Source organism: Papaver somniferum, unplaced genomic scaffold (genome assembly GCF_003573695.1).
Source record: "Papaver somniferum cultivar HN1 unplaced genomic scaffold, ASM357369v1 unplaced-scaffold_10, whole genome shotgun sequence".
Taxonomy (NCBI): Eukaryota; Viridiplantae; Streptophyta; class Magnoliopsida; order Ranunculales; family Papaveraceae; genus Papaver; species Papaver somniferum.
This window is the reverse complement of record NW_020618825.1, coordinates 11,329,336-11,354,320: the sequence shown is the minus strand read 5'-3', so window position 1 is coordinate 11,354,320 and position 24,985 is coordinate 11,329,336. Positions and strand designations below refer to the sequence as shown.

The 24,985-nt window shown below is 38.7% G+C and overlaps 2 protein-coding genes across 2 annotated transcripts; both read right to left on the bottom strand.

Annotated features, from left to right (window-relative positions):
- Positions 1-6,744: 6,744 nt before the first annotated feature.
- Positions 6,745-7,374, bottom strand: LOC113326339 (chitin-binding lectin 1-like). The gene has a single exon (XM_026574085.1). It carries the CDS (start codon positions 7,372-7,374, stop codon positions 6,745-6,747), a length of 630 nt encoding a protein of 209 aa, XP_026429870.1.
- Positions 7,375-21,712: 14,338 nt separating this feature from the next.
- LOC113326338 lies at positions 21,713-23,233 on the bottom strand. Its single transcript, XM_026574084.1, has 3 exons — positions 22,750-23,233; positions 22,276-22,483; positions 21,713-22,175 (listed from the first exon to the last, which is right to left on the bottom strand). Exons 1-3 carry the CDS (start codon positions 23,231-23,233, stop codon positions 21,713-21,715), a joined length of 1,155 nt encoding a protein of 384 aa, XP_026429869.1.
- Between the last annotated feature and the right edge of the window lie 1,752 nt (positions 23,234-24,985).

Here is a 24,985-nt window from a genome sequence, read left to right as displayed (position 1 = left end):
TTGAGATGCAATCGAAGGCTCGTATACCCTTGCTATTTTAATAGCTTCGACGTTTTTATCCCTCAGCATGGATGATATATATGCTAGGGCATCCGCGTGCCTGAGGTCCCTTCTGCATAAGTGCCGGAACTTGATGTTCGGGATTTGCGATGCCAATGTTTGGACCAAGGCCATGTAAGCTGAGAGGGTGTCATCGTACACATTATACTCGAGCCCTATTTGCCGTATGACAAGCTGCGAATCACTTGTCAGCCTTACATCGGTTACCCCCATCTATTATTATACGGAGGGCATGTACGACAGCTTCGTATTCAACGATGTTGTTGGTATGCTCTTTGAATTCTAACCTAAGTGCCTGTATAATCCTTTCTCCGGTTGGGGTGATGATGACAATGCCTATTCCTGCTCCTTCCTTATTTTTGGATCCGTCGACGAAGACTTCCCATTGTCTTTGACTCGCGGGTTCGAGGATATCCATTGGATCCTTGTTTTCTTCCTCGGCTTCTGGTATTCCCTTAATCTCTTCGTCGTTGTCAAGGGGGAGGTCTGCTAAGAAATCCGCCAGAACTTGGGACTTCCGAGAATGTTGAATTTCATGAATGATGTTGAATTGGTCCAGATGGGTGTTCCATTTGGCTATTCGGCCCACTTTTCCCGTGCTTTTGAGGACTGCTTCCAATGGTGCTTTGCATGGGACCCTGACGAGGTGAGTTAGGAAGTAGGTTCTCAGCTTTTGAGTAACCCATACCAATGCGAGGATGAGCTGTTCGATCTTGGTATAGTTCCTTTCCGCAGAATTGAGGGTCTTGCTGACGTAATAGATAGGATGTTCTATCTTCGTATTGGTTTTGACCAACACTGCGCTGACTGCGTCTTCTGTTGATGCTATGTACAATGCCAAAACCTCATCAGGATCTGGATTCTGCAGGATCAGAATTGAAGCTAGGTGTTCTTTGATTTTTTGGAATGCTTCCTCGCATTCAACGGTCCATTCGAACCTGCTCCCTTTTTTGAGAATATTGAAGAAATGTTTGCATTTGTCCGAGGACTGGGCAATAAATCTGCCCAAAGCTGCTATGGATCCATTGAGTTTCTGTACTTCCTTTAAATTCTTTGGGGACGGCATTTCTACTATGGCCTGAATCTTTGCTGGGTCTACCTCGATGCCCCTTTATGTTACCCGATACCCGAGGAATTTCCCCGAGGTGACACCGAAAGTACATTTCTCCGGATTCACTTTCATGTGATGTTTTCTCATTGCTTCGAAGATATTTCTCAGATCCTGGTGGTGATATTTCTCAGATCCCTGTTTCTAGCGCCAAATTGTGAACACTCAAACCACGAAGGCATCCGAATGCTCACAACCAATCACCGTAATCTAGAATGATTTGTGATGATGATATCTTAGTGTTGATTCCTTGGCTCAAAACCTTCGGGTTTATCACATCCTCATCTAACAACTCCATGCGGGGCGTTTGCGCACGAGATATAGGTAAAAACAAAGAAAACAATACATACAAGTAAAGATCCATGGGGTTAGGCAAATATAAAGTGCTGAAATACAAACAAGACCGAGGTTTACGTGGTTCAGCACTAAGTACTACGTCCACGGGGTTTGTTGTTTCACTATGTTCTTCACGGTTACAAGAGTAGTCGAATGACTTTTGTGCTTACATGTATTTTCTCTTCTAAAAGATTAACTTACACTCTAAATCTCTCTCTCCTTCCCTTCTTGGTTTTTCCGATCCATGGCTTGAAGATGGCATCGACCATTCTTTGGTATGTTGCCCCTGCGTTTCGAAGTCCGAAGGGCATTCTAGTGTAGCAATAAAGGCCATGTGGGGAGTAGAACGCTGTGTGTGGCTGATCTTCTTCTGCCAGGGCTACTTGGTTGTAGCCAGAATGTTCATCCATGAATGACAGTTCTTCATATCCTTCTACTGCTTCTACCAACTGATCTATGCTTGGCAGGGGATAGATGTCCACATTCCTTGTTGAGATTAGTAAAATCGATGCATATTCTAACCCCTCCATTTTTCTTAGGAACAATGATCATGTTGGAGATCCAGGTAGGGTACTTGACTTCCTTGATAAATCCTGCGTCTAGTAGTTTCCGAAGTTCTGTTTCTACTGCCTCGTGATACTCTGGAGCTACTTTTCATATTTTCTGCCTGAACGGGGGCGTGCCCGGTTTGATGCGTAGCTCGTGTTGGATTACTTTCGGGTCAATCCCAGGCATATCTCCTATCTTCCAGGCGAACACATCCGCGTATTCCTTAAGTAATTTGGTTAAAGAATCTTCTCTTCCTTCGTCCATTATGGTCCCTATTTTGATCATCTTCGGGATATCTTCCGTTCCTATGTTGATTTCTTTTACGGTCTCCACTGGTGTGAACACAGGCTTCGGATTTCCGAGGACTGGGACGTTCTTTAATTGCTATTTAGCGTGTTTCTGTCCTTCGCTGGTTGTTGAAGTACTTGTCTCTGTGCTTAGTACATTATCATCTTTCGTCAAGCTCTTCCCTGTAGTTTCCTTGAGGAACAGGTCTATGGCCTTCTATTTCGCGGTTTCTTTATTTTTTACTCTTCGGATTTTTCGCTGTTCTTCCTGCTCGTTGTTGATATGATCCTGAGTGGCCTGGCACTCTCTCGTAGTGACCCGATCTCCCTTGATTTCCATTACTCCCTCAGGTGTTGGGAATCTAAGATATTGGTGGTACGTTGGCGCAACTCCTTTGAGTTTTCGTATCCATTTTCGTCCAATAATGGAGTTGTAGGGGGATGGGGTGTCCACCACACTGAATCGGGTTTCTAATTTCATGGGCCCTGTGTTAACCTGCAACACGATGTCTCCCAAGGGCTTCGTGGGTGCTCCATTGAATCCGTAGATGGTGTAATAAGAGGTCATTAACTGTTCATCATGGAGTTTCATCCGTTTGAATGCATCGTAAAATAGGACGTTTACGGAGCTTCCCCCGTCTATGAGGATCTTTTTGAGGTTACATCCATCTACTGGTAGTGTTAGGACCAAGGGATCGTTATGGTCTTCCATATCTTCTTCGATATCTTCGGCATCGAAGATAATAGGAGATTCCATCCACTCTTCGTGCTCGTATACCTCTATCCCATCGACCTTATACAATTCGCAGCGGTCTTCGAATTGCTTTCGTAACCTCTTTCCTATCTGCGCTGTAAGTGAGGGCCCTGTGGCTTCGGAACACGAGATGGTGTTGATTGTGCGGTTTCCTTCCGGAAGTTGGACTGGTTTGGTTCGTTTGGATCTATCCTCGGTAATATCCTTTCGTACGTAATGTTTGATCTCTCCCGCATCAATTAATTTTTGGATCATTATTTTAAGGTTCTTGCATTTTTCGGTCTGGTGTCCGTTGAAACAATGATATTCACAGTAATCTTTAGACTTCTCGGATCTCGGGGGATGCTTTCCCTTAGACCATGGCCACTCCAGGTTTTCCCTCCCTTTGATCTCTCGTAGGATACGAGCATAGCTAGCGTTGAGTTTCGTGTAAACTTGATCTTCGAATTTTCGGTCACCTGTTCTTCGTTCATCCCTTCGTTCCTTCCTATCTTCGTGAGGTCTCTCCACTGAGCAACTCCTTTTGGCCCCATTGGTTCGTTCTGCTGAATTGGTGCGGTGAGATCTCTGCGGATATGCCCTCGGGTTTTCCCGTTGAATTTCTTCAAGTCGAGCGTTATTTTCAATAATTATTCGAAGATCTCCCTCTGTCTTAGGCACGCTTCCATGAATCTCAACAAATAGGGGACTCATTCGGTCTAATCCCCATTTGTAGCAATTGATGCTTACCACTGGGTCCACGCTCCCTATGGCTTGGCAGATCTTGTGCCATTTGTTAGTGTATTCCCTCGTGGTTTCCTTGTAGCCAATCGCTAGTGAAAAGAGCTTATCCATTCCGGTGTTTACAGTCTTGTTGTACATGTATGTTCTTAAGAATTTCTCTGCGAGTTGGTCGTATGAGTGGATGGAGTCTGGTGGCAGATTATCAAACCACGATAATGCCGATCCCATCAGGCTTGACGGGAAGTATCTGCAGAGTACGGCGTCGTTCTGACCCCATCTAGCTAAGACACGGTTGTAATACCAAATATGTGCAGCAGGGTCGCTGGATCCATCATAGCATTCGAACGTTGGGACAGGGCATTTCAGCGGAATAGGGGTGTTGGCCAAGCGATGAGTTAAGGGCGTAGAGTTAGCTTCTCTCATGACCTATTCTAACCTCCCCCCGCCTTGTCTACTTTTTAATTTCCTGATCTCGGCCATCATCTCATCTCGTAGCTCTTCCATCGCGCGGTGGTGCCCTAAGTTCTTCTGCTCGTTATGGTCTGATTCTCCGTTGTCATAATCCGGGTCGGATACGCTACTTCCCCTAGTCGCGTCTCCATTAGCCGCTATGACGACCCTTCGGTCTCGGTTTGGCTCTGGTGCTTTGGAATTTGCTTCATCAAGTTGTTGGCTGGTCTTCGTGCTTAGAGCAATCCGATCCTTTAAATCTTGATTTTCTCTGGCCAGCAGAGCTACAGCATCTGCATAAACCTGCTGGCTCTTCTTCAATTCTTCAAGCTCAGCCATCAGTCGATGTGATTGGTTGGACCCCTGATTGGGAGTCCCAGCTCGTGCCACTACGGCCATGGTGCCGCCTTCCTCTACGGTCTGCACTAAAGGTGGTAGAGGTTCAGCTTCGTTTGCTGGCATTCCCAAATCGGGGTGAGTGCTCTCTGCGGTGCTAGAGCCGCCGGTATGGTTTGATTTTGATCATTTGTTGGTGGCATTCCGAAAGTTGAAAGGTGCACGGGTTGGTATGTTCTGGATTCATCCACCCTTTCTCTTGGTTGATGAAATTGATTCATAGCACAAGTTTTGCTAGCCTCTGCATCCTTCGGGACTACCGCAGCCGCACCGTACTTTGTCGCCGCTGCTCTGAGAGCCGCGGCTGCAACTGAATTAGCGTTCATAGGTGAAGTGATTTCCGCAGTATCTTGCCTTTGACTGGTCATTTTAGCTTTGTCTCCTTTCTGCTTGCTTCGGGTGATGACCGGGGTTGTCCTGGGTGTTTCCTTTGACAAAGCTTTGGATTTTCCTGCTTCCTGCGTCTTTTCCATCACGGGTCCTTTTGTCGACAATGAGATCTCGCAGAAACTCGCCTTCTTTACTCACAATCCGTTCTTTCCGCACAAGGGAATTTCAAACAGCGAAAAACGGGAATATCCGCGTGAATCGGGTTAGTTGGCGAAATATCTTCTTCCATGAGAGGATTAATACATACGAGTTACAATACACGGGTTAAAGTTTTATTAAAAGAGATCCTTTTAAAAATGCAAGTAGATCCTTTAAAAAACTACGAAAACCCCCCTGAGAGACAGGTTCGCACGAGATCTAAAGAAAAACGTAAATCCATGGATCAAAACAATAAATCTTATCGAAGATAATGGGTGCGTTTTTGAATATAATAAAGTTAACAAATGATCTATATGGTCCGAGCTAATAAATCAGAGAAATCATATGCCAGTTTAAGATGAAATCACAGGACAAGATAAATCTTTTACCGGGACGAAGTCCCTGTTTGTAGCGCCAAATTGTGAACACTCAAACTACGAAGGCATCCGAATGCTCACAACCAATCATCGTAATCTAGAATGATTTGTGATGATGATATCTTAGTGTTGATTCCTTGGCTCAAAACCTTCGGGTTTATCACAACCTCATCTAACAACTCCATGCGGGGCGTTTGCGCACGGGATATAGGTAAAAACAAAGAAAACAATACATACAAGTAAAGATCCATGGGGTTAGGCAAATATAAAGTGCTGAAATATAAACAAGACCGAGGTTTACGTGGTTCAGCACTAAGGCCTACGTCCACGGGGTTTGTTGTTTCACTATGTTCTTCACGGTTACAAGAGTAGTCGAATGACTTTTGTGCTTACATGTATTTTCTCTTCTAAAAGATTAACTTACACTCTAAATCTCTCTCTCCTTCCCTTCTTGGTTTTTCCGATCCCCCCTCCTCTTGGTGGAGAGGGGGTATTTATAGGGTTAGAATGTGGGACCCCTCTCTGAAGACCGTTGGACCCTTATCTTCTAGTGTCTTGTGTGCATCACGCAGAGGTCTGCGTTTGCCACTTGATCACGCAGAGACATCCTCGCTCGTCCCACGGGTTGATCGACACGTATACTGCTCAGAGTGTTTAATGAGGGTAGTTGAGATGCCTGCTCGTGTCAGACAAGTGTCTTCTGCCCCTGTCACGTCCGTGTCAGCTAACTTTCTCTCCACCGTTGATCTTAGCTTCTTTTGGGATGAGATAAAGTAACTCCTTGGGGTTTATTTGGTGTTCCGTAGTGCATCGTATTTTGATGTCTTGGCCTGCATGCTTTCCACGTATCTTTCTATATACACGTGTCTGATGGTGAGATATATGTATACACATCCTCTCCGGCTCTACATATATTTATTGGAGGTGTCGGCGGAGGTGGGGACGGTAGAGGGGGTTAGGATGGTGGTGGTGGTGGGGAAGGAGGAGGAGGTGAGGGTGGTGGCGGTGGTGGGGAAGGAGGAGGGGGTGAGGGGGGGTGGAGGGTGGTGGTGGCGGCGGTGATGGGGATGGAGGAGGAGGTGATGGAGGTGGGGGTGATGGGGATGGAGGAGGAGGTGAGGGTGGAGGGGATGATGGGGATGGAGGTGGTGGTGGTGGAGAGGGGGGCAGTTTTTTTCAGCAGCATTCACAGCGGAAATTCATGGATTCCGGTGGGTTTCTTTGGCACGTTTGAGCAACCACTAGACTATTCATTCCAGCACATTCACTCTTACACCAATTTGTACAAGTTGTACAATCTTGTGTGGGTCCCCATGTAGCCTTTTTGTATACGTCCCCAGGTTGGCACATATTAGCTGGTGGTTGTGGCGGTGGCGGTGGTGATGGAGACGGAGGAGGAGGAGGTGAGGGTGGGGGTGGTGGAGGGGATGGTGGTGACATCTTCTCATCACAACAACATTCACAATCCACATTATTTAGTTTTTGCGACCTCTTGCAGCTCTGAGCTGTCATCGCTCTGTTCTTGGCAGCACATTTTCTTTGACACCCACCAAAACAACAGCCGCAATCAAGCGTAGGCCCACACCGAAACCACTCATATAGGTGCCCAGGTTCGCAAATATTTTTTGGTGGTGGTGGTGGGGATGGTCGCAGTGGTGGTGGAGACGGAGGTGGAGGTGAAGGTGAAGGTGTCATATTTTTGCAGCAGCACCCACCACTCGACATTCGGCCCTGGATTACTGGTTCTTTTGCAAGTGTGTTTAAGCGCCACGCTTTTGATCTTGGCGCAGTAGTTTTTACAGCCATCCGAACAACAAATGCAGTTGTGTGTTGGCCCGCACTTGAAAGGATGCGATATGTCCTGTGGATTACATATCCCTGCACCCAATGACGATGTGATCTGATTTACCTCCCATTCAGGCGAAATCTCGGTTATCTCCCATCGAGCCAATCCCACCTCTACAGTATACAAAATGATCATTAAGAAAAATAACGGTATGAGAAACGGAAAATTGGCACATGCAGAAATGAAACTTACGTGAAATGCTGGTGCTAGCAATGGAAATCAGAGCAATCGCAACAACAAAACAAATATTAGTTGCCATCATTTAGAAGATGACGACTTTGAAGAAACTTTTCTTGTGATGCACATAACGAACGGAATACGAGTTCTACTTATAGGAAAAAAACAGATAGATCTAAATATCTAATTTCCCTCTTAGTATTCAAATTAGTTAAGAAATCAATGTTTATTTATGTACTTGAAATATGATTTTTTTTCTTCGATGTGATATTGATTTCATGCAACTGTTTTTAGCTGGATCCTGTCCATGAAAATGGGCAATTGAAACGTGGATTCCTTCGTCTAACACGTGTTCGATCTGAATGTGTCCTATGAAAGAAAGACCAAAACTGATTTCTTGTCATAAGAAGAAAAAAAGAAAGGAACAAGAAAAATGAAGCTAAGTTAGAATACTAATAAAGGACAACGGAGTCCATGTGATGTTATATATTGGGTGAACAGATTTTCGGTATCTCTAAAGTAATTAAAGAAGTGGAATTGATTAGCAAAAAGATTACAAGAAATATGACAAGTAATAATAAATCCGGAAAATGGGTTATTTGTCTAAATATTTTTAAAACATGGTTCTAATGAACGAATAAAAATTAGTATGGCTGAAATGGACATCAAAAAAATAGCAAGAATGAAACTGTTTAATCTCCCTATTTTTACATTTTTATCCATTTAAATAGTATTAAAATCTAAATATCTTTTTTAGGGAGGAATTTCCGATTTTGGTTTTTAACCAATTACTTTTAATAAATCTAATAAGAAAATGGTACTCAGATATGATTTCACAACCCAATATTATGTTATAGGCCGTGAAAGGTGCTGATTGGGTATCCAAATTGCATGTGACATGCTGATTTCCGATCAATAAGAGATCACCAAACTCCAAAGTAGAGATTCAGATCTCTAACTTGGGATACGGTAGTCAGACATTGGTTTAATCATTTCTTATATTTGTAGCCCATGGCTTTATCAAGTGATGGACTAGGGGTAGGTTGTCACGGATGGCCAAGGCGGTCGAATGTCACGTCATTTTTTTTCTTTTGGAACGGATAACACAGGTAGGAGAAAACTGTGAGTTCTGGGTTATAACTGGAGAAACTTAGGGCAGATCAAAAAAAAAAAAAATATTCTCATTGTTAGGCCCACAATTAATTTTGGATACCGTAATATCCATAAATATTTCTGTGACACTCATAATTATCCGAAATTATTAAAACTTGTCTGCATGACGGTTTATGCATCCGCATGACGTGTTATGCATACTGTTTTTCAGGGATAACTCGTTATGCATCCTAATTTTTCAGGGGTATAATTGGCAACACAACTTAGATATAACATATCTAAAAATCCGCGCCTTGGAATTTTACAAATTTTATATTGTAGGAAATCTTTTAAAGAGAGCTAAGCAACGAGTACAAACAACAATATCAATTTTTTGTTTTTCACGAAACAATCGGAGGTGATCATCGTTTTAGGGAAAATTTTCGAAAACTGACTGCATATTCATTATGCAGCCTCCAAAAAAGAAGCATAACACATTATGCAGATGCATGACGAACTATGCAACCATTTTTCGACTGCATAACAAGTTATGTATCTGCATAACAGAGTTATGCTTTTATAACAAGTTATGTAGCCATTATTTTGGTTGATTTTAGTTCGTACAAAAGAAATTGGTGCATAATGCGTTATGCAACCATATTTAAATGATGCATATCAGGTTATGCATCCATTTTCTCGATGCATAAAAAATTATTCAACAATTTTCTCGATGCATAATGTATTATGCAGTCATATTTTCGGATGCATAACAGGTTATGCATCCACTTTCATGACTGCATAACTTGTTATGTAGATATTATTGTAGGTGCATAACAAGTTATGCAACCTTATTTTTTGTTGGTTTCAATACTAAGAAAAAATTATATGCATAACGTAGATATTATTTCCTTCATCAAACCACTCATCTCTACTCTTTTAATAGTTTGTAAGCATTCATCCTTAAAAGTGTGTGGCAACCATAACGTAGATATTATACTGTGTCCGTCTCCAAACCCTGAATTCTCTTCTGAATCATAACTCCTATTCACAGGAGCACATCAGCTAAAGAAGAAGATAAGGAAACGAATTGATACGCAATGGCATATGAGAACACTTTCTTCACACACGAGATTCAACTATCTTTTTCTACAGCCCTAATCGTCTATTTTTTTCGTGTGCAGCCTAATATACTTTGATTGTTTAAACATCGGTGATGTTTAGTTTGTTACCATGACTTAGGGAACCATGGAGCAATCAGTGGGTGTGATTTCAGATTTGAAATTGGGTGAAGATTGGTGCGAATTTGTGTGGGTTAGAACATAATTGAAAAGGGAATTTTTGTGTCGCTGCTCAACAGATGGGATTAAGGAATTGAAGTTAGGGTTTCGGTGTTATTGAGATATAGAGATGACATTGTTGATAAGGGGTCCGTGGTTTGAATATTAAGATGATTATGGGTTTCCTGTTGAACTCAAAAGAAGAAGATAGATCTTCTCTGAAGATCAAATAATTGAATCTGTGAATAGGTGGAGGTTAACAAGATGAATGGGTTGTTGAGTATTGAATCGAATTGATCCAAAATTAGAAGATGAGTGATGGGTTGGTGGCGCTGTTGAAGAAAAGGAATTGAAGATGAAGAAGAAGAAAAAAGAACGAAACAAAATTTTATAAAATATGGGTTTGAGAATAATTTTTTCCTAGAAAATGGGTGCGCGCCTTCAGATTTCTGGGCGTGAATTTCACAGTGGGAAAAATCCGAAAAATGAGTCTCCCTGTAATTTTCACTTATAACTATCTGTCGATTGGCAATGGAAAGCTCGATTTTTCGATCGATCAACATATATTATTATCGGGCTCGGTCATTTATAAGGTTTTCAATCAACTATCTTCGTTGATTATGGGGATTTTTAGTAAAGTACCAACTGTATATCCTGGTTTTACTTTTAAAAATTAATTAAGTATTCCGTGAACGGGGAGTGCTACACATACCGTGTCTCCCTCCCGCAAAATATCACGATAGGGGATGGACGGTTTAGGTATGCGTTCTTTGCATCGAGATTATTAGTGAGTGAAAGTGGGCCCATGTCTTATGAGAGGCCGGGTTTTCGTCGGGACCAGAAATCAGTAAGCTTAGCATTTTCGTCCGTGCAGGGCCGTCTAACAGAATTGGGGTACCTTAGAGCATCCACAGTGGGCGAGTATAACCAAAAATTTGGGATGAGATCGTAACACAGTGGGACGGAGTAAAGATCAAATCCCAACCAAAGATCAAATTCCAGACCAAATATGGTCGCGACCAAATCCCAAATTCTAATATAGTCGGGCGTAAATTTAAAGTACGCTTGTTGCTGGGCGTAAATTTAAAGTACGCTTGTTAACGGGCGGAGATTTAAATTACGCCCGATGAAAATTCAAATTAAATAAAAAAGAAAAAGAATGAGGCGGACTTTTAAAGTCCGCCTGATGAAAGTTACCAAAAATGGGGCGGACTTTTAAAGTCCGCCTGATGAAATTTTAATGGGGCGGACTTTTAAAGTCCGCCTGATGAAAGTTACAAAAAATGGGGCGGACTTTTAAAGTCCGCCTGATGAAATTTTCCGAAAAAAGAATGGGGCAGACTTTTAAAGTCCGCCTGACGAAATTTTAATCATGTACCGTTGCGTCACAACACGGACTAAACCCAAAATTTGGTCTTTTTTTTGATCTTTGATCTTTGGTTTTGATCGCACCACTGCAGTTGCTCTTAGGAGACCAAAAAAAATGGGGCCTTTTGTGTATTACCGAATTATCAATACATTACAACAAAAAACCTACCCGACAGCAAATGATGATTCAAGTGTAAATGTGCAATATTAACAACAAGAAACGTACCCGACAACACATGATGATTTAAGTATAATATTATCAAACATTTATTATTTTTTTGAAGAGTATACAATGCTAGTAAGATTGATCTCTTAGAAAACTCATTTATAATACTGTGACAGTCAGTACTACGTGGCATTTCTGCTTCAATAGATAACATTGCTAGTATGTTTAATCTCTCTGGAGACATCGTTGATCGAAGATAGGATTTGATTAACTTTAACTTCGAGATGATAAGATTTAAAAATGCAATCTCCTTTAAGAGTTTTAAAAGAGGAAAGGCAGTTGTACAAGAGAAAGATACACAGAGAGCTAGAGAATTTTTTTTTTCTTGACAGATGTATAGGTAGCACGACTTAACGATTTTGGGCCCCCAGCAAAATGGGGATGTAGGCGGCTGCCTATACTGCCTTGTGTATAAGCCGGCCCTGCGTCCGTGAACACGGTTAAATGGACCCACTTGAATGGTCAAATTTTCTTATTTGGTTAATTTCTAGTGTTCAAATGATGAAGTTGTCCATTAGAGCTTCTCCAATGGAATGTGTGTGAGGAAAAAAGTCTTCATCCACCTACCACATCTTAACCTTTCTCTTTGTTTATAGTGTATTCTCTTTAATCGGAGGAAAGAGAATGTTCGAAATTTTCTCTCCTAGGCGATTTTGGAATTCTCAGTTTTTTTTCACGTTAGGGTTTTAGTTGTCACGTATTTAGATTATCAGGAACAATCCCGGTTGTTTCATGATGATTCAATCTTCAGTTAATGATCCTAGTATCTCAAATCAGAGCCATGTTTAACAAGTTTCTTTTGCTGAAAAAGTTAGGGAACATAAAACCCTAAATCCAACTACAATTGATATTTCATTGTTACCTAACCTTACTCTTGTTGAGGGTGAGCCTGTTCTTGTGATACCTAATACATGATTTCTTCCAGGAAGGGTGTAAACCTTTTCTACACAGTTTCATAGCTAGGTTGGATTATACGGGATTAAAGTTCATTGAAGTTCAAAAGATCCTAGTAGATCAATGGAAACTTCAGAATAAGTGCAAGTTTATACCAATGAGCAAGGGCTTCTTTGTTATTATGATATCAACTGAATCATACAAACAAAAGTGTGCGAGGAAAAAATTCTTCATCCACCTAAGATGCACATTCATATTTCTTAAAATCTTTCTTCCACCCTAAGAGCTTCTCAAATGAACATTGTGTATGTTTCCCATGTGGCAACACAAACATGACATCTTCCTTCCTATGTTTCCTTAAAATTAGGGAGGAAAAAAAAAATCTCCAATGGTATTGTATTTGACATTTTTTTTATTAGTATAAATTTTATGTTCAATAACTTAAGATTTTATTAGATTTGATTAAAACTAAAAATGATTATTTAATATATAAAAGTCAATTTAATTAAGTAAAAGCTTACTAGGATGGATAAACATTGTCAAGGTGAATTTCCAGTTCTAGACATTCATCTTGACAATGTCTACCCAAAGCCATCTATATATTTGTTTAACACATCATGCTTGGAGAAAGATTTTAGAGAAAATAGACGCACATTCTATGTGGACTTAGAGATTTATCTATGGAACACATTGATATAATGACTAACGAGGAACCAAGTAACAGTGAGGAGAAAGATGATAACAATGTAAAACTTGCATAGTTTTTTTCACTAACATTTATTTGCGGATAAGTATATGATGTTGATAATCAACCAGAGTGTTATCAGCAATGAGAGTCTAAATATTATCATTTGACTAATCATGAAGATAATGATCAGCAATAGTTTCAAGCTTGGAGACGACACTAGTTTTTCTTTGGATAATCTGGGTCTTGACTCCATATCTGAAGAAGAGAATCTTGCTTTGCAAAGAAACTTTTCTGAGGAAGAAGTCCTATTATCTCTCAAGTCTTTAGGCCAAGACAGGGCTCCGGGCCCCGAAGGATTGCATGTTAATGTAATAGTGAAGTGTTGGGGATTCATGAAGCATGATATGATGAGGGTAATCAGTAACTTTCAAGATTCTGGTTTCCTTGATTGGAGGCTCAAGTCCACATTCATTTCTCTACTTCCTAAGAAAATGCTCGTGGAAGAGATAAAAGATCTTCGTCCTATAAGTCTCTCAAATACCGTTTTTAAAGTTATTTCAAAAGTCCTAGCTGAGAGATTAAAACTGTTGCTTCCTAAACTCATCTCAAGTTCTCAAATAGCGTTCATAAAAGTAAGACGGATTTTGGATAGTATCTTAATATCGAATGAGTGCTTAGATTCGCGTCTTAAATCCAATAGTGCTGGCCTGATTTGCAAGATTGATCTCGATAAAACTTTTGATAACGTTAAATGGTCTTTCGTCGATGAGATTCTGAAACAAATGGGGTTTGGAAGTATTTGGAGGATGTGGATAAGCGGTTGTATTCAGAAAATTCCTTTTTCGGTGTTGGTTAATGGCAGTTCTTGTGGGAAATTCACTAGCGAGAAGGGTTTGCGCCAAGGAGACCCGCTCTCTCCATTTCTTTTTCTTCTAATTTCTGAGGTGCTTAATGTCATGATTTCGAAGTATTTGGTTGCTGGAAAGTTTGGTGGCTTTAAAGTTAAAGAAGAGGGTACCATTATTAGTCACATGCAATTCGCAGATGAGATGTTGGTCTTCCTTGATGCCGATCTGGAGCAAGTCAGATATCTAAAATACGTTTTATTATCCTTCGAATTTTCTTCAGGCTTGTGCACTAATTTTAGAAAATGTAGTCTTTTTGCTGTTGGTGAAGTGGATAATCTAGACTCAATGGCAGCTGTTTTTGGATGCAAGTGTGAAGCTTTTCCTTCTATATATCTCGGCCTTACAATTGGTGATCAAACCCTATCTAAATCCAAACGGGATATAGTCGTGGAGAAATGCAAATCCAGACTTGGTACTTGGAAACGGAGTACTCTTTCTAAAGATGGTAAGCTCACTTTAATTAGAAGTGTCCTTCTTAGTTTATTAATATAGATATTATTTCTCTTTGTTCATGGCTCCTGTCTTTGTGATTCACAAAATTGAGAAAATCATCAAAGACTTTCTTTGGCACAACTTAGCCGATAAAAAGAATACTCATTGGGTTGGCTTGTCCAAATTGTGTAAGCCTTTAGACAGAGGTGGCTTGGGTCTTCGTAACATTAGCGCCACGAACAAAGACTTGATGAAGAAATGGTGGTGGACGCTTGGAAAAGAAAGAAATGCTCTTTGGGACAAGATCATATTCGAGAAATATGGTTGTTCTGATTTGGGGTGGAGAACCAATATTCCTAATGCTGTTGGTTCGAGATAGGATCCCAACCATCGATAACCTGCAACGAAGGAACTGTGCAGTAGTTTATTTCGCTGGCAACCCTTCACCAACCTTATGCTCTCTTTGTAACACGGTTCCGGAATCTAGTACTCGTCTCTTTTGGGAGTGCTTATTTTCTAAGCATATCTGGGTATACTTTTGTGCTCAGGTTAACACTCAAGTGCCTACTTTCAATGGTTTACTAGAACTGTTTAAAAACTGGGTTGTCTACAAAGGTCATGCCTTGTCTAAATCGGTGTGGAAATGCTTGCCTGCTAGCATCTGTTGGAGTATTTGCCTGGAAAGGAACTCGCGGTGTTTCAATGGGAAGAAGAGAGGGTTGGACGCTATTATCACTGACGCTAAAGTGAGCGCTTTTCACTGGGCTGCAGTCAAGACAAAAACAACTAATCTCTATCTTCAAGATGTTATCTCTAACAGGAAGACTCTTCTATTTGATCCTCCATAGTTCGATGTTCTTGTTTGGTTGTAACCTTGGGTTTTTTCCTTTGTTGTTTCGCCTTTTTTTCTCCCTGCTTGGTGGCTAGCTTTGAGCTGTATTGTAATTCTTAATATATCTTCAATTTACCGAGCAAAAAAAAAAAAAGATAATGATCTTTTTGATAAAGAAGAAGAGGTAGTGCCAGTTGAACCTAAGAAGATGGAGGTATTCTCAAGTAAGAAAGCATTTCAAAAGCATCTTAGGGATACTGTGTTGCTAATGAGTTTTAGTTCAAATTGACTAAAAGTTTTACCATGAAATGTAGGGCTTAGATATATGTTTTACAAAAAATATCAGTGTGAAATGGTATGTTTTAGCTAGCAAGGTGTATGATTAACTTTAAAATTAGCAAAGTTAATCTCACGCGCACTAAACGTTGTGGAGATCCTACCAACAAGAATAGATCTGATGAGTGATGACCGTTGGTGCTTGATAAGGTAAGATAAAGTGAAAACTACAGAAACACCCATTATTAAGATTTTGATGACTGTGAAATCTACCGACAAAAACGTTCAGGCGCGCACCCAATTTTCGTAAAAAAAATTCTCCCAAACCCATAATTTATAAAATTAGGTTTCCGTCTTTTTTTTTGTTCTTCTTCTCCGATTCATTTTCTTCTTCCTCTCCACTCTACTGTTCGATTTGATTTTAAGATTTGTTCGAATTGGATTACCTGCTGGTGGCAAAGCTAAATCGTATAATTTCACAGAACCATCGGTGATTGTAGCGACGAGAAGATTTTCATTCTCTTCAGACCAAGTGATATCGTAAACACCATCAGCTGTTTCGAAGGATGATCTAGATCTGTTTACTAGGTGTATAATCCAAAAACCTGAACTAGTTTGTAAACCTCTTCTAAAGAGAATCACGGGTTTCTGAGATTATTCATTTATAACCAAATACGATTGTAACCAGAGAGAATCAAAGATGTCGTTGAATTATTTGGAGAATTTTTCATTTTTGATTCTCCGACAGAAATATGATAGATATTCATTTGAAATCTGTACATCCAATCTAAAGAAAATTTATTTACATTGATCTCGTTTTTTTTCTTATTTGATCCGAATTTTATGTTAGTAAAATGGATTCCTAATGATTTTTTTCTTAATATTAGGTTATACATAGGTTTATCAATTACATAAGATTTGTTAGTATGCCATTTCATGATTCTTCTACTAGTTAACTAGTTAAACTTCATCAGGGGTATAGATTACCGTGTGATTTTCTGGTCTAAACAGATGCTCCATACTTGGTCGCGGTTCTTCCAAATGTTTATTATCATTAAATGGGACTAATGGTATATGTTGCGTTTATAAGTAACCAGAAGGTCCATAACTCATAGTGCTGGAATGGTTTTCATGTCAAATGTTCCATTTAATGTCGACTTCACAAGGTACCATTTCAGCTATGCTTACGAAGATTGAAAAATATGATTACAGGTTGTGTGGGGGAAAGACAAGTGTACTGAGGTTGTTAGGTGCTTGCAGGATTTGCTTCGATCTTTTTGTTTTTTTATTAGACTTCTCAAAAATGAAGATATTGTCGCTTGCGTGTGTTGTTACATATTCCATCACCAAATAATTAAATATTAATTTATTGTCATCAATTGGTACGTCAAAATTGATTTTATATATCTCGTGTACTTATTTCTATCGTCCGCAGATGTGAGTGTTGGTGATAATAGTTGAATAATTTGTTATGCAGCTGGATGCATGACATGTTATGCATGTATAAAATTTGTTGCATAACTTATTATGCAGTCCAAAAAACGGCTGCATAATACGCTATGCAACAACTTTTTTATTACTATTGAAACCAACAAAAACAAAGATCGTATAACTTGTCATGCACCTATAATAATATCTGCATAACATGTTATGAAGTTTTGAAAATGGATGCATAACCTGTTATGCATCCGAAAATACGGCTGTGTAATGCATGCATAGAGAAAATTGTTGCACAATCTTTTATTCATCGAGAAAATAGATGCATAATGCATTATGTATCTATTTTTTATGTATGCGCTAATACAATGGCTACATAACTTGTTATAGATGCATACTTTGTTATGCAGACGCATAATATGTTATGCGGTGGAGAAAATGGTTGCATAATTTGTTATGCGTCTGCAGAATGTGTTATGCATCTTTTTTGGTGGCTGTATAATGGTTATGCATCAAACTTTCGAAAATTTTGCCTAAAATGATGATCAACTCCAATTTTTTCGTGAAAAAGAAAAATTTAATATTCTTGTTTGTACTCGTTGCGTTCTCTTAAAAAGATTTCCAACGATCTAAAATTTGTAAAATTCCAAGGTGCGAATTTTTAGATATGTTATATCCAAGTTGCATTGCTAATTATATCCCTGATGCACAACCCGTAATGCGGATGCATAATCCGTCCTGCAGACATTTTTAATAATTTCATATAATTATGGTTGTCACGGAACTAAAAATTAATTGTGGACCTGACAATAAAAATATTTTTTTTTGGGCCTGCACCTAATTTTCTCTAAGACAATTTGTTGGGTCTGCAATACCAAAGCCCAGACAAATCAAGGCTGGCTTTTCGAAAACCCACTATACCAACATATGCTACATTTTCTCGTGGAAGGCTACGAGACTAGAAATGAGATTTTGCCACAAAGGGATTCCGTGTATCTCCGGAATCCTTGTAAATTCAAAAACATGAAAGCAAAACCAAACGTGTAAAATATGACCAAAAAAATATCGCCAATGTCATAATAATGTACACGACTGCATAATGAACGCAGTAAGAACAATTTTTGGAATGCATTAATAATGTGTTCCGAATTTTGACTAGTCAATTGGACTCAGACTAGTCAATTGGATTCATGTTCAATGGTTAACAACAAGTACGCAGTCAACAGCATGTTTCCGAGTATCCACGAGGAGTGCACCTGCGTAGTTGACTGGTCGACAGTACGCATTCAACTAATCAACACTACGTTCGGTCAGTCAACTGGACTTCGTTTGACCAAAAACGTTATAAAAAGCCTACTGTAGGGGTAAAAAGGGTAAAAAAACGTCACAAAAATATAAAAATATGGCTTTTGGAATTTTGCCCTGAAACGGTAAGCGTCCGGAATCGCACCCTTTTTTAAGTCCTTTCCGGCCAACAGCTAGCTAGGAATTTGGTATTAGAAAAATTGTTTGGAAATTATGAGGAATGCTATAAGTTAGTACATGATTTTTGCAAGACGGAGACCAAGACTAATCAAAAGTCTGTTGCTCTTTGGTCCTTTGGGAAGGGTGATGACAAATTTTAGAGTATGGCTATATTATTTTCTTCATGAATAAAAGGTTTTCAACATGGTTGCATGGTTGTGTGGTGAGTGCGTAAACACATAAACACATCATAAATTACATCTTAATTTATATTTATTAGTTTTCTATTTTGTATAATTTTAATAATTTTGTATAGTTTTGCAATTTTATTACGTAAAGGTTGATGATAAAATATGGATGTTTGGCGTAAAATATCCGGAAGCCAACTCCAAGTTGGCTATCTCAAAGTACAGATGTCCCCATTCCGTTCGTTTCAAACAGCCAAAAAGATTGCAATTGGAATCACATTACATGGCAGATCGTATGGTGCATCACCTGTTAAGGATTGCCAAGCAAATAACCGTGAAAAACCATTGCAAGCTTGCTGTGTAGTACTACTACCAAATCTCCTTGGTGTAACGATAACAATGCAAAAAAGGGTGAATATATAGCAGACTCAGTTCATCACAAAAGCAACATGTAGACAAATTGTTACTCTGCACATAAACCTCTAAGCCTAACCTTGTCAATTAAAACTAGCCTTGGGACATGCATATCTTACCTAGTTTTTTATAATTATTTCCTCAAAAAAAAAAGTTCTTTATAACTAGGGTACTCTTAGCTGGTCCCTGAGAGGATCAGAATTGCCACTGTAATCGATATTATCAAACAAGGTCGGAAAAGATTTTCAGCCTCAAAATATAATTATTAGTCGCTAAACAAGACATGCATCGTTGTAATCGACATATTGCCCGTCTTTGAACCTTCCCATCGTCCGAAGAGACGTAATTTCTGCATGATTAATGTAGTAAGCAAAGGCTTAATAACTTAACCTCGAATTCTGTAGCGAATAGCACAGTAGTGATTCATGTGAATTTTTTGCTTACCTTTCTGAGGATAGTGGATAAAACGTTGCCATTCACATCCATCAGATGAACTTCATCATTATTCTTACGACCGTAATTATCAATTCGATAAGCAACTTGACCAATTGAATGAAATACAGTGCAACCATTACCATTCATCACTAATGACTTCATCCAGATTGTGATTACTTCTATCTTTGAAGAACAACAAGAAGATAAAGGAGAAGGAGAAAGAATGTTTTAGAGTTGGGGATAAATCTTAGACGTGATTTTAAAAATTGTAGTTGTTGGATATGGTGATTGAAGAGTAGAGTATGGGTTTTATAAATGATTGAAACTCTAAGGCATGGGAACTTGATAATGCATCGTGTGAAAGAATATATAGCTTTCTTAAATCTAGTTGTTGGGTCAAATTGGGCAGCTTCTTCCCTATTTCTTGTACATTTTATTTCACAATTAAAACACGGCATTCTCAATACAGAATCTAACTTGAGTGGAATCAGAGTGAATTCGTATCACTATGTATTTTTCAATCGGGAATCTGAAATTTCCAAACAATGGAGTGGAGTAGATAATTGACTGATTGTTGGCTCAATTGACCACTAGTATTTCAAATATTATTCTTAGTGCTCATTTAGATAATTCCACATCTCAGCAAAATCAATATATCAATCTAATTAGTACTTAACTGAGTCAAGATTCAATCAAGTATTTTTCACGAACAATACAAATTTGATGTCCGATGAATAAACTTAATACCAAAATCTATTAACAAATATGCCAAACATCAATTGGTCGGATCAATGGATAGCTAGAAAAAATAAAACGTACCCAACCGTTAGGTTTTACTTTTGTTAGGCTAATTTGAGTGAGTTTCATAAGTGCTAGGTAATTAGTCAGGATATTTCCTAAAGCTTTTTTTTCTTTTGTTGGCCGAAAGATATTTTTGTTAAGGCTCTCGTGTTATAGAAACACATTTGATTAACGTCTTATTTTTGGTTAAATGAAGTTTTTTTTTTGAAACTGAAAAGAAGATATATTGAAATTAAGAGTTTGCATAATTTGCTTCCTCTGTTAGGATCTCATGACTTTTAGTGTGAGGAGACATAAACCAAACTCTATTAAGTTTTTCCACTCTAGATACTTTTGACAATATATCAGCAATCTTATTTTTCTCCTTTTGCACATACTCTAAGTGCCAGGAACTAAAAATACGAAAGAAAACTTTTATTTCTCTGATCAGATTATGCAGTCTCCAATCTATACTGAAGTCATTCTTGTTAACGGCTTCAACTACTAGCTTTGAGTCTATCTCAAAGTAAACATCCTCCAAGTCCATTTCTTTTGCCCACTTCACTGCTTCCCATAATCCCTTGCACTCTACATACTCTGGACTCCAGGCCTCAGCTAGGTAGACACGTTTTGATCCTTTGTGATGACCTGCAAAATTTCGAATTATAAGTCCAATGCCACCTGAATTATTAAGATGAGAAGCATCACAATTAATAGTTAAAACTCCATTTGGAGGAGGAGACCAATGCAAATTATGTCTGGTTTGCCTATTAGTATTGACAGGCCTTTTCCTAGACATCTCTGTGAATTCAGATAGGAATTTCCTGCATTTCAGAATGATTAAATCTGGGGTAACAATAATTTCTTTGAAGATTTTGTCACATCTTATGGACCAGATGCACCAAGCAACAATTGCTATTCTGCAGATCTTGTCTTTTTTGATATGCCCATTAAGTAAGTTGTCAAAAAAACTGCATATCCAGTCTTCAAGGCTGATGTTGTTAGGTGTATGAATACCCAAAACCGCAAACCAAACCAGTTTCGTCAGAGAACATCCAAGAATACAGTGAGAAGGAGTTTCCAAATACTGATTGCAGAAAGGGAAGCTGTAATCTCTGTTGTAAATCACATAGTTAAGTTTATCTCTAGTAGGCAGAAAATTGACACATTTCCATAAGAAATGATTAATTCTTGGTAGAAGTGGCAATTTCCATAACCTCTTGAATATACTCTTCATTCTAGGACTGATCCTAGTATTTGAGTTTCTCTCTTCATACATCCTTCTGTAAGCAGATTTTACTGAGAAATGACCATTTTTCTCCAAAGTCCAAACCATTTTATCTTCATAGTTGATAAAGAAATCCATTTTTAGAATTAGACTAATTGTGGAGTCTTCAAAGAGAGAAGATATTAAAACATGATTCCAGCCCACAGAATCTGTAGAGAAAAGCTGATGAACATACTTGTATTGCACTGCAGTTGAGGCACCTGACTTGGGAATAGGAGGATCATCAAGCCCTTGCACCCAGTTATGCTTCCAAATAAGTATTTTTTGACCATTCCCAATGCTCCAGAAACTATAATTCTTGATGAATTCAATTCAGGTCTAATGCTTGACCAAGACCAAGTAGAGGAAGAACTCTTTTTGATGTTGAAGTAATCACCATCAGGGAAGTATTTGACTTGCAAAGACTTAGAGAAAATTGATGTCTGATCATTGCATAGCCTCCATGCAGATTTTGCAAGAAGTGCTCTATTAAACAAATGTAGGTCTCTGAAACCTAGACCTCCATCTTCTTTAGGTACATTCCCAGCTTTCCAAGTTATGATTTTTTTACCTTTAATTGAGTTTTTTTTTCCTCCAGAACTTTTGCTGTGTTGAGTTCATCTTCTTTATAGTAACATCAGGCATTTTGAAACTTGTCATATGATGCACAGGAATAGCATTTGTAACATTTTTGACCATCACAGACCTTGCAGCTTCAGACATGTTGATACATCTCCACTTAGCCAATCTAGTATCCATTTTTTCCACCAGAATAGAGAATGGTATCTTCTTGTTCCTGCCAATAAAGAAAGGGAGACCTAAATACTTCTCATCATTGAGTTTCAGTTGTCTTACTTGGAGGATTCCACTAATAGTTTGACATTGGGAGGGGTTCAAGTTGCTGCTAAAGTAAACTGCAGATTTATGGAAATTGATCAATTGCCCTGAACATTTACTGAAAACTTCAATTGCTTCAAGTAGATTCCTTGTTTGAGTTAGGTTTGCCTTGCAGAATAAAATGCAGTCATCTACAAATAAGAGATGATTTATTTAGATGCGAACCTTGATATTTTCATTCATGTTAGTTGCTTTGTTGTCTCACAATGAAGTAAGTATCTTGAAAAAGCTTCCATGGACAATATGAACAGATAAGGGGACAGGGGGTCCCCTTGTCTAATACCTCTTGTTGGCTTGAATGAAGGAGAAGGAGAGCCATTGATCATTATCTCAATTTGGGTTGTGGAGATGCACTGAAAAATCAATTGACAGAACTTATCATTAAAACCAAATTTCTTAGGAACATCAATTAGGAATTGCCATTCTAACCTGTCAAAGGCTTTTGACATATCCATTTTGAGTGTCAAATGACTTGATCTTCCTTTTTTCTTCTTCATGGCTTGAACTAGATCTTGGACTAAGCAAATGTTCTCAGAAATGAGTCTACCAGGAACATATGCAGATTGCAAAGGAGAGATGATATTTACCATGTGTTTTTTGAGTCCTAGAGCAATAATCTTTGAAATAAGTTTGTAAATTGTGTTGCAGAGAGCTATAGGCATGAAGTCTTCTGGCTTTTGAGCTGAGTTGATCTTGGGAATTAAAGTTACTCTTGTCATATTTAACTTCTTCAAAAGAAAAGCAGAATGGAAGAAAGCTTGCACCATTTTACACACATCATCCTTGACAATTTTTCACTGGGATTGGTAGAATCCTGGAGGGAAACCATCTGAACCTGGAGATGTCCATGGTTCCATTGACATAAGAGCACTGTATATCTCTTGCTCATTTGGAATTTGAACTAGAGCATTATTGTCATCTTCATTTATGCAGGTGGGGATGTGTTGAAGAAATTGATAGCTATCTGTAGGCTGTGAAGTAGAACTGATATTCTTGAAATGAGTGAGCAAAAGTTGCCCAATCGCTGACCTCTCTGTGCACCAAGATCCATCAGTATCTTTAAGAGAGTCAATCATGTTTCTAACTCTCCTTTGATTAGCTCTGATATGAAAATACTTTGAGTTCATGTCCATATCATTATAAAAATGATCTATAGACTTTTGTCTATTAGATCTAGCTTGAATCTCATTTAGAGCTTCCATTTGTTTTTCCAAAGATAACACTTGAGCAGTATGGTTTCCTTGTATGTCAGCTGATTGAAGATTTGATAGCTCAAGTCGTAGTTCTGAAATTTTTGATTGTATGTGACCAAATGTGGATTTGCTCCAGATGGACAAGAGATGTCTAGTATTGGCATGCTTATCAGATAAAATAAAAGATGCTGAACCAGAAATGTTAGATTCGATGCTTTCATAATTTCATTAGAACAAGAATCATTTTGTAGCCAATGGTTAAATGAAGTTTTATTCAAACTCCTCGGTTTGTTGAAGAGATTTGTTAAGGCTATCTACAACCAACCACTTAGGCTTTGAACCCTAATGCTAGGCTATCAGCCATTCAGAAAACAGAACCTTCCTTGCATACACCATTAGACAGTCTGCCAACCTTAAACTTCTCGTGCAGTATGAGTAGTTTTACACCCATCAAAAAAAATTCCCCCATATAATCTTTCTGAGAACATTGTTTCAAATTGACTGTAAAAACTATGGGCTAGTGAGGCTCAACTTTCACGACCATCAAATTCATGTTGGAAAAAGTTTCAGCATGTCTCTTATATTAATAAAATTAGTCACGACGTTCGTTGATTCTGGCTTTTGCATATTGTGCATTGGAGAGTGTCCAGCAGCTAGGCACTAGACTGAGTGGGAAAAAATTGCAAGGCTGCTAACGGGTACCATTTTGCTTGAAAGTGCAACCTAAAGACAATTGTTTTTTTGTCAATATAAATATTGGTACACCCCCAAACAAAACCGTCCCCTCTTTAGCAGTATCGAAAATTACTGTTTTCCAAAAAAAAGCATTGACTAATGGGTCTATGACTGCCTCCATGGTCTCTTTAACTTGTTCATTTGTCATCTATTTATTTCAATTATGGGCTAGTTTTTGGCTAGTTTTTTTTTTTTTTAATAAGTTAAGATGAATTCCATAATTTAATAGACAGTAAAGGATTAAGGATTCATCATTGATGTGTATTTTTTATCCATAAAGCCGTAAAAAGCATAAAGACAGGAGATCTTTACTATTTAGTCCAGAAAATCCGACCCGGATTACTGGCTGGTCCAGCGGGATATAACAATTAATGGCTAGTCCAATAAAGTTTAAAAACATGTTATTTTACCTATATGCCCTGGACCACGTGATGTGTACAGTTTCCGTCCGTTTTCTTTTCATTTTTTTTCCAGTTGCATTCTCTATCTCTTCTGCAACCTAACTCTCAATTGAAAAACGCAAACTGCTTCGTCTTTCTTCACATTCAGAAAACTGCTCCCGTCTCTCTTCTGCAACCTAACTCAATTAAT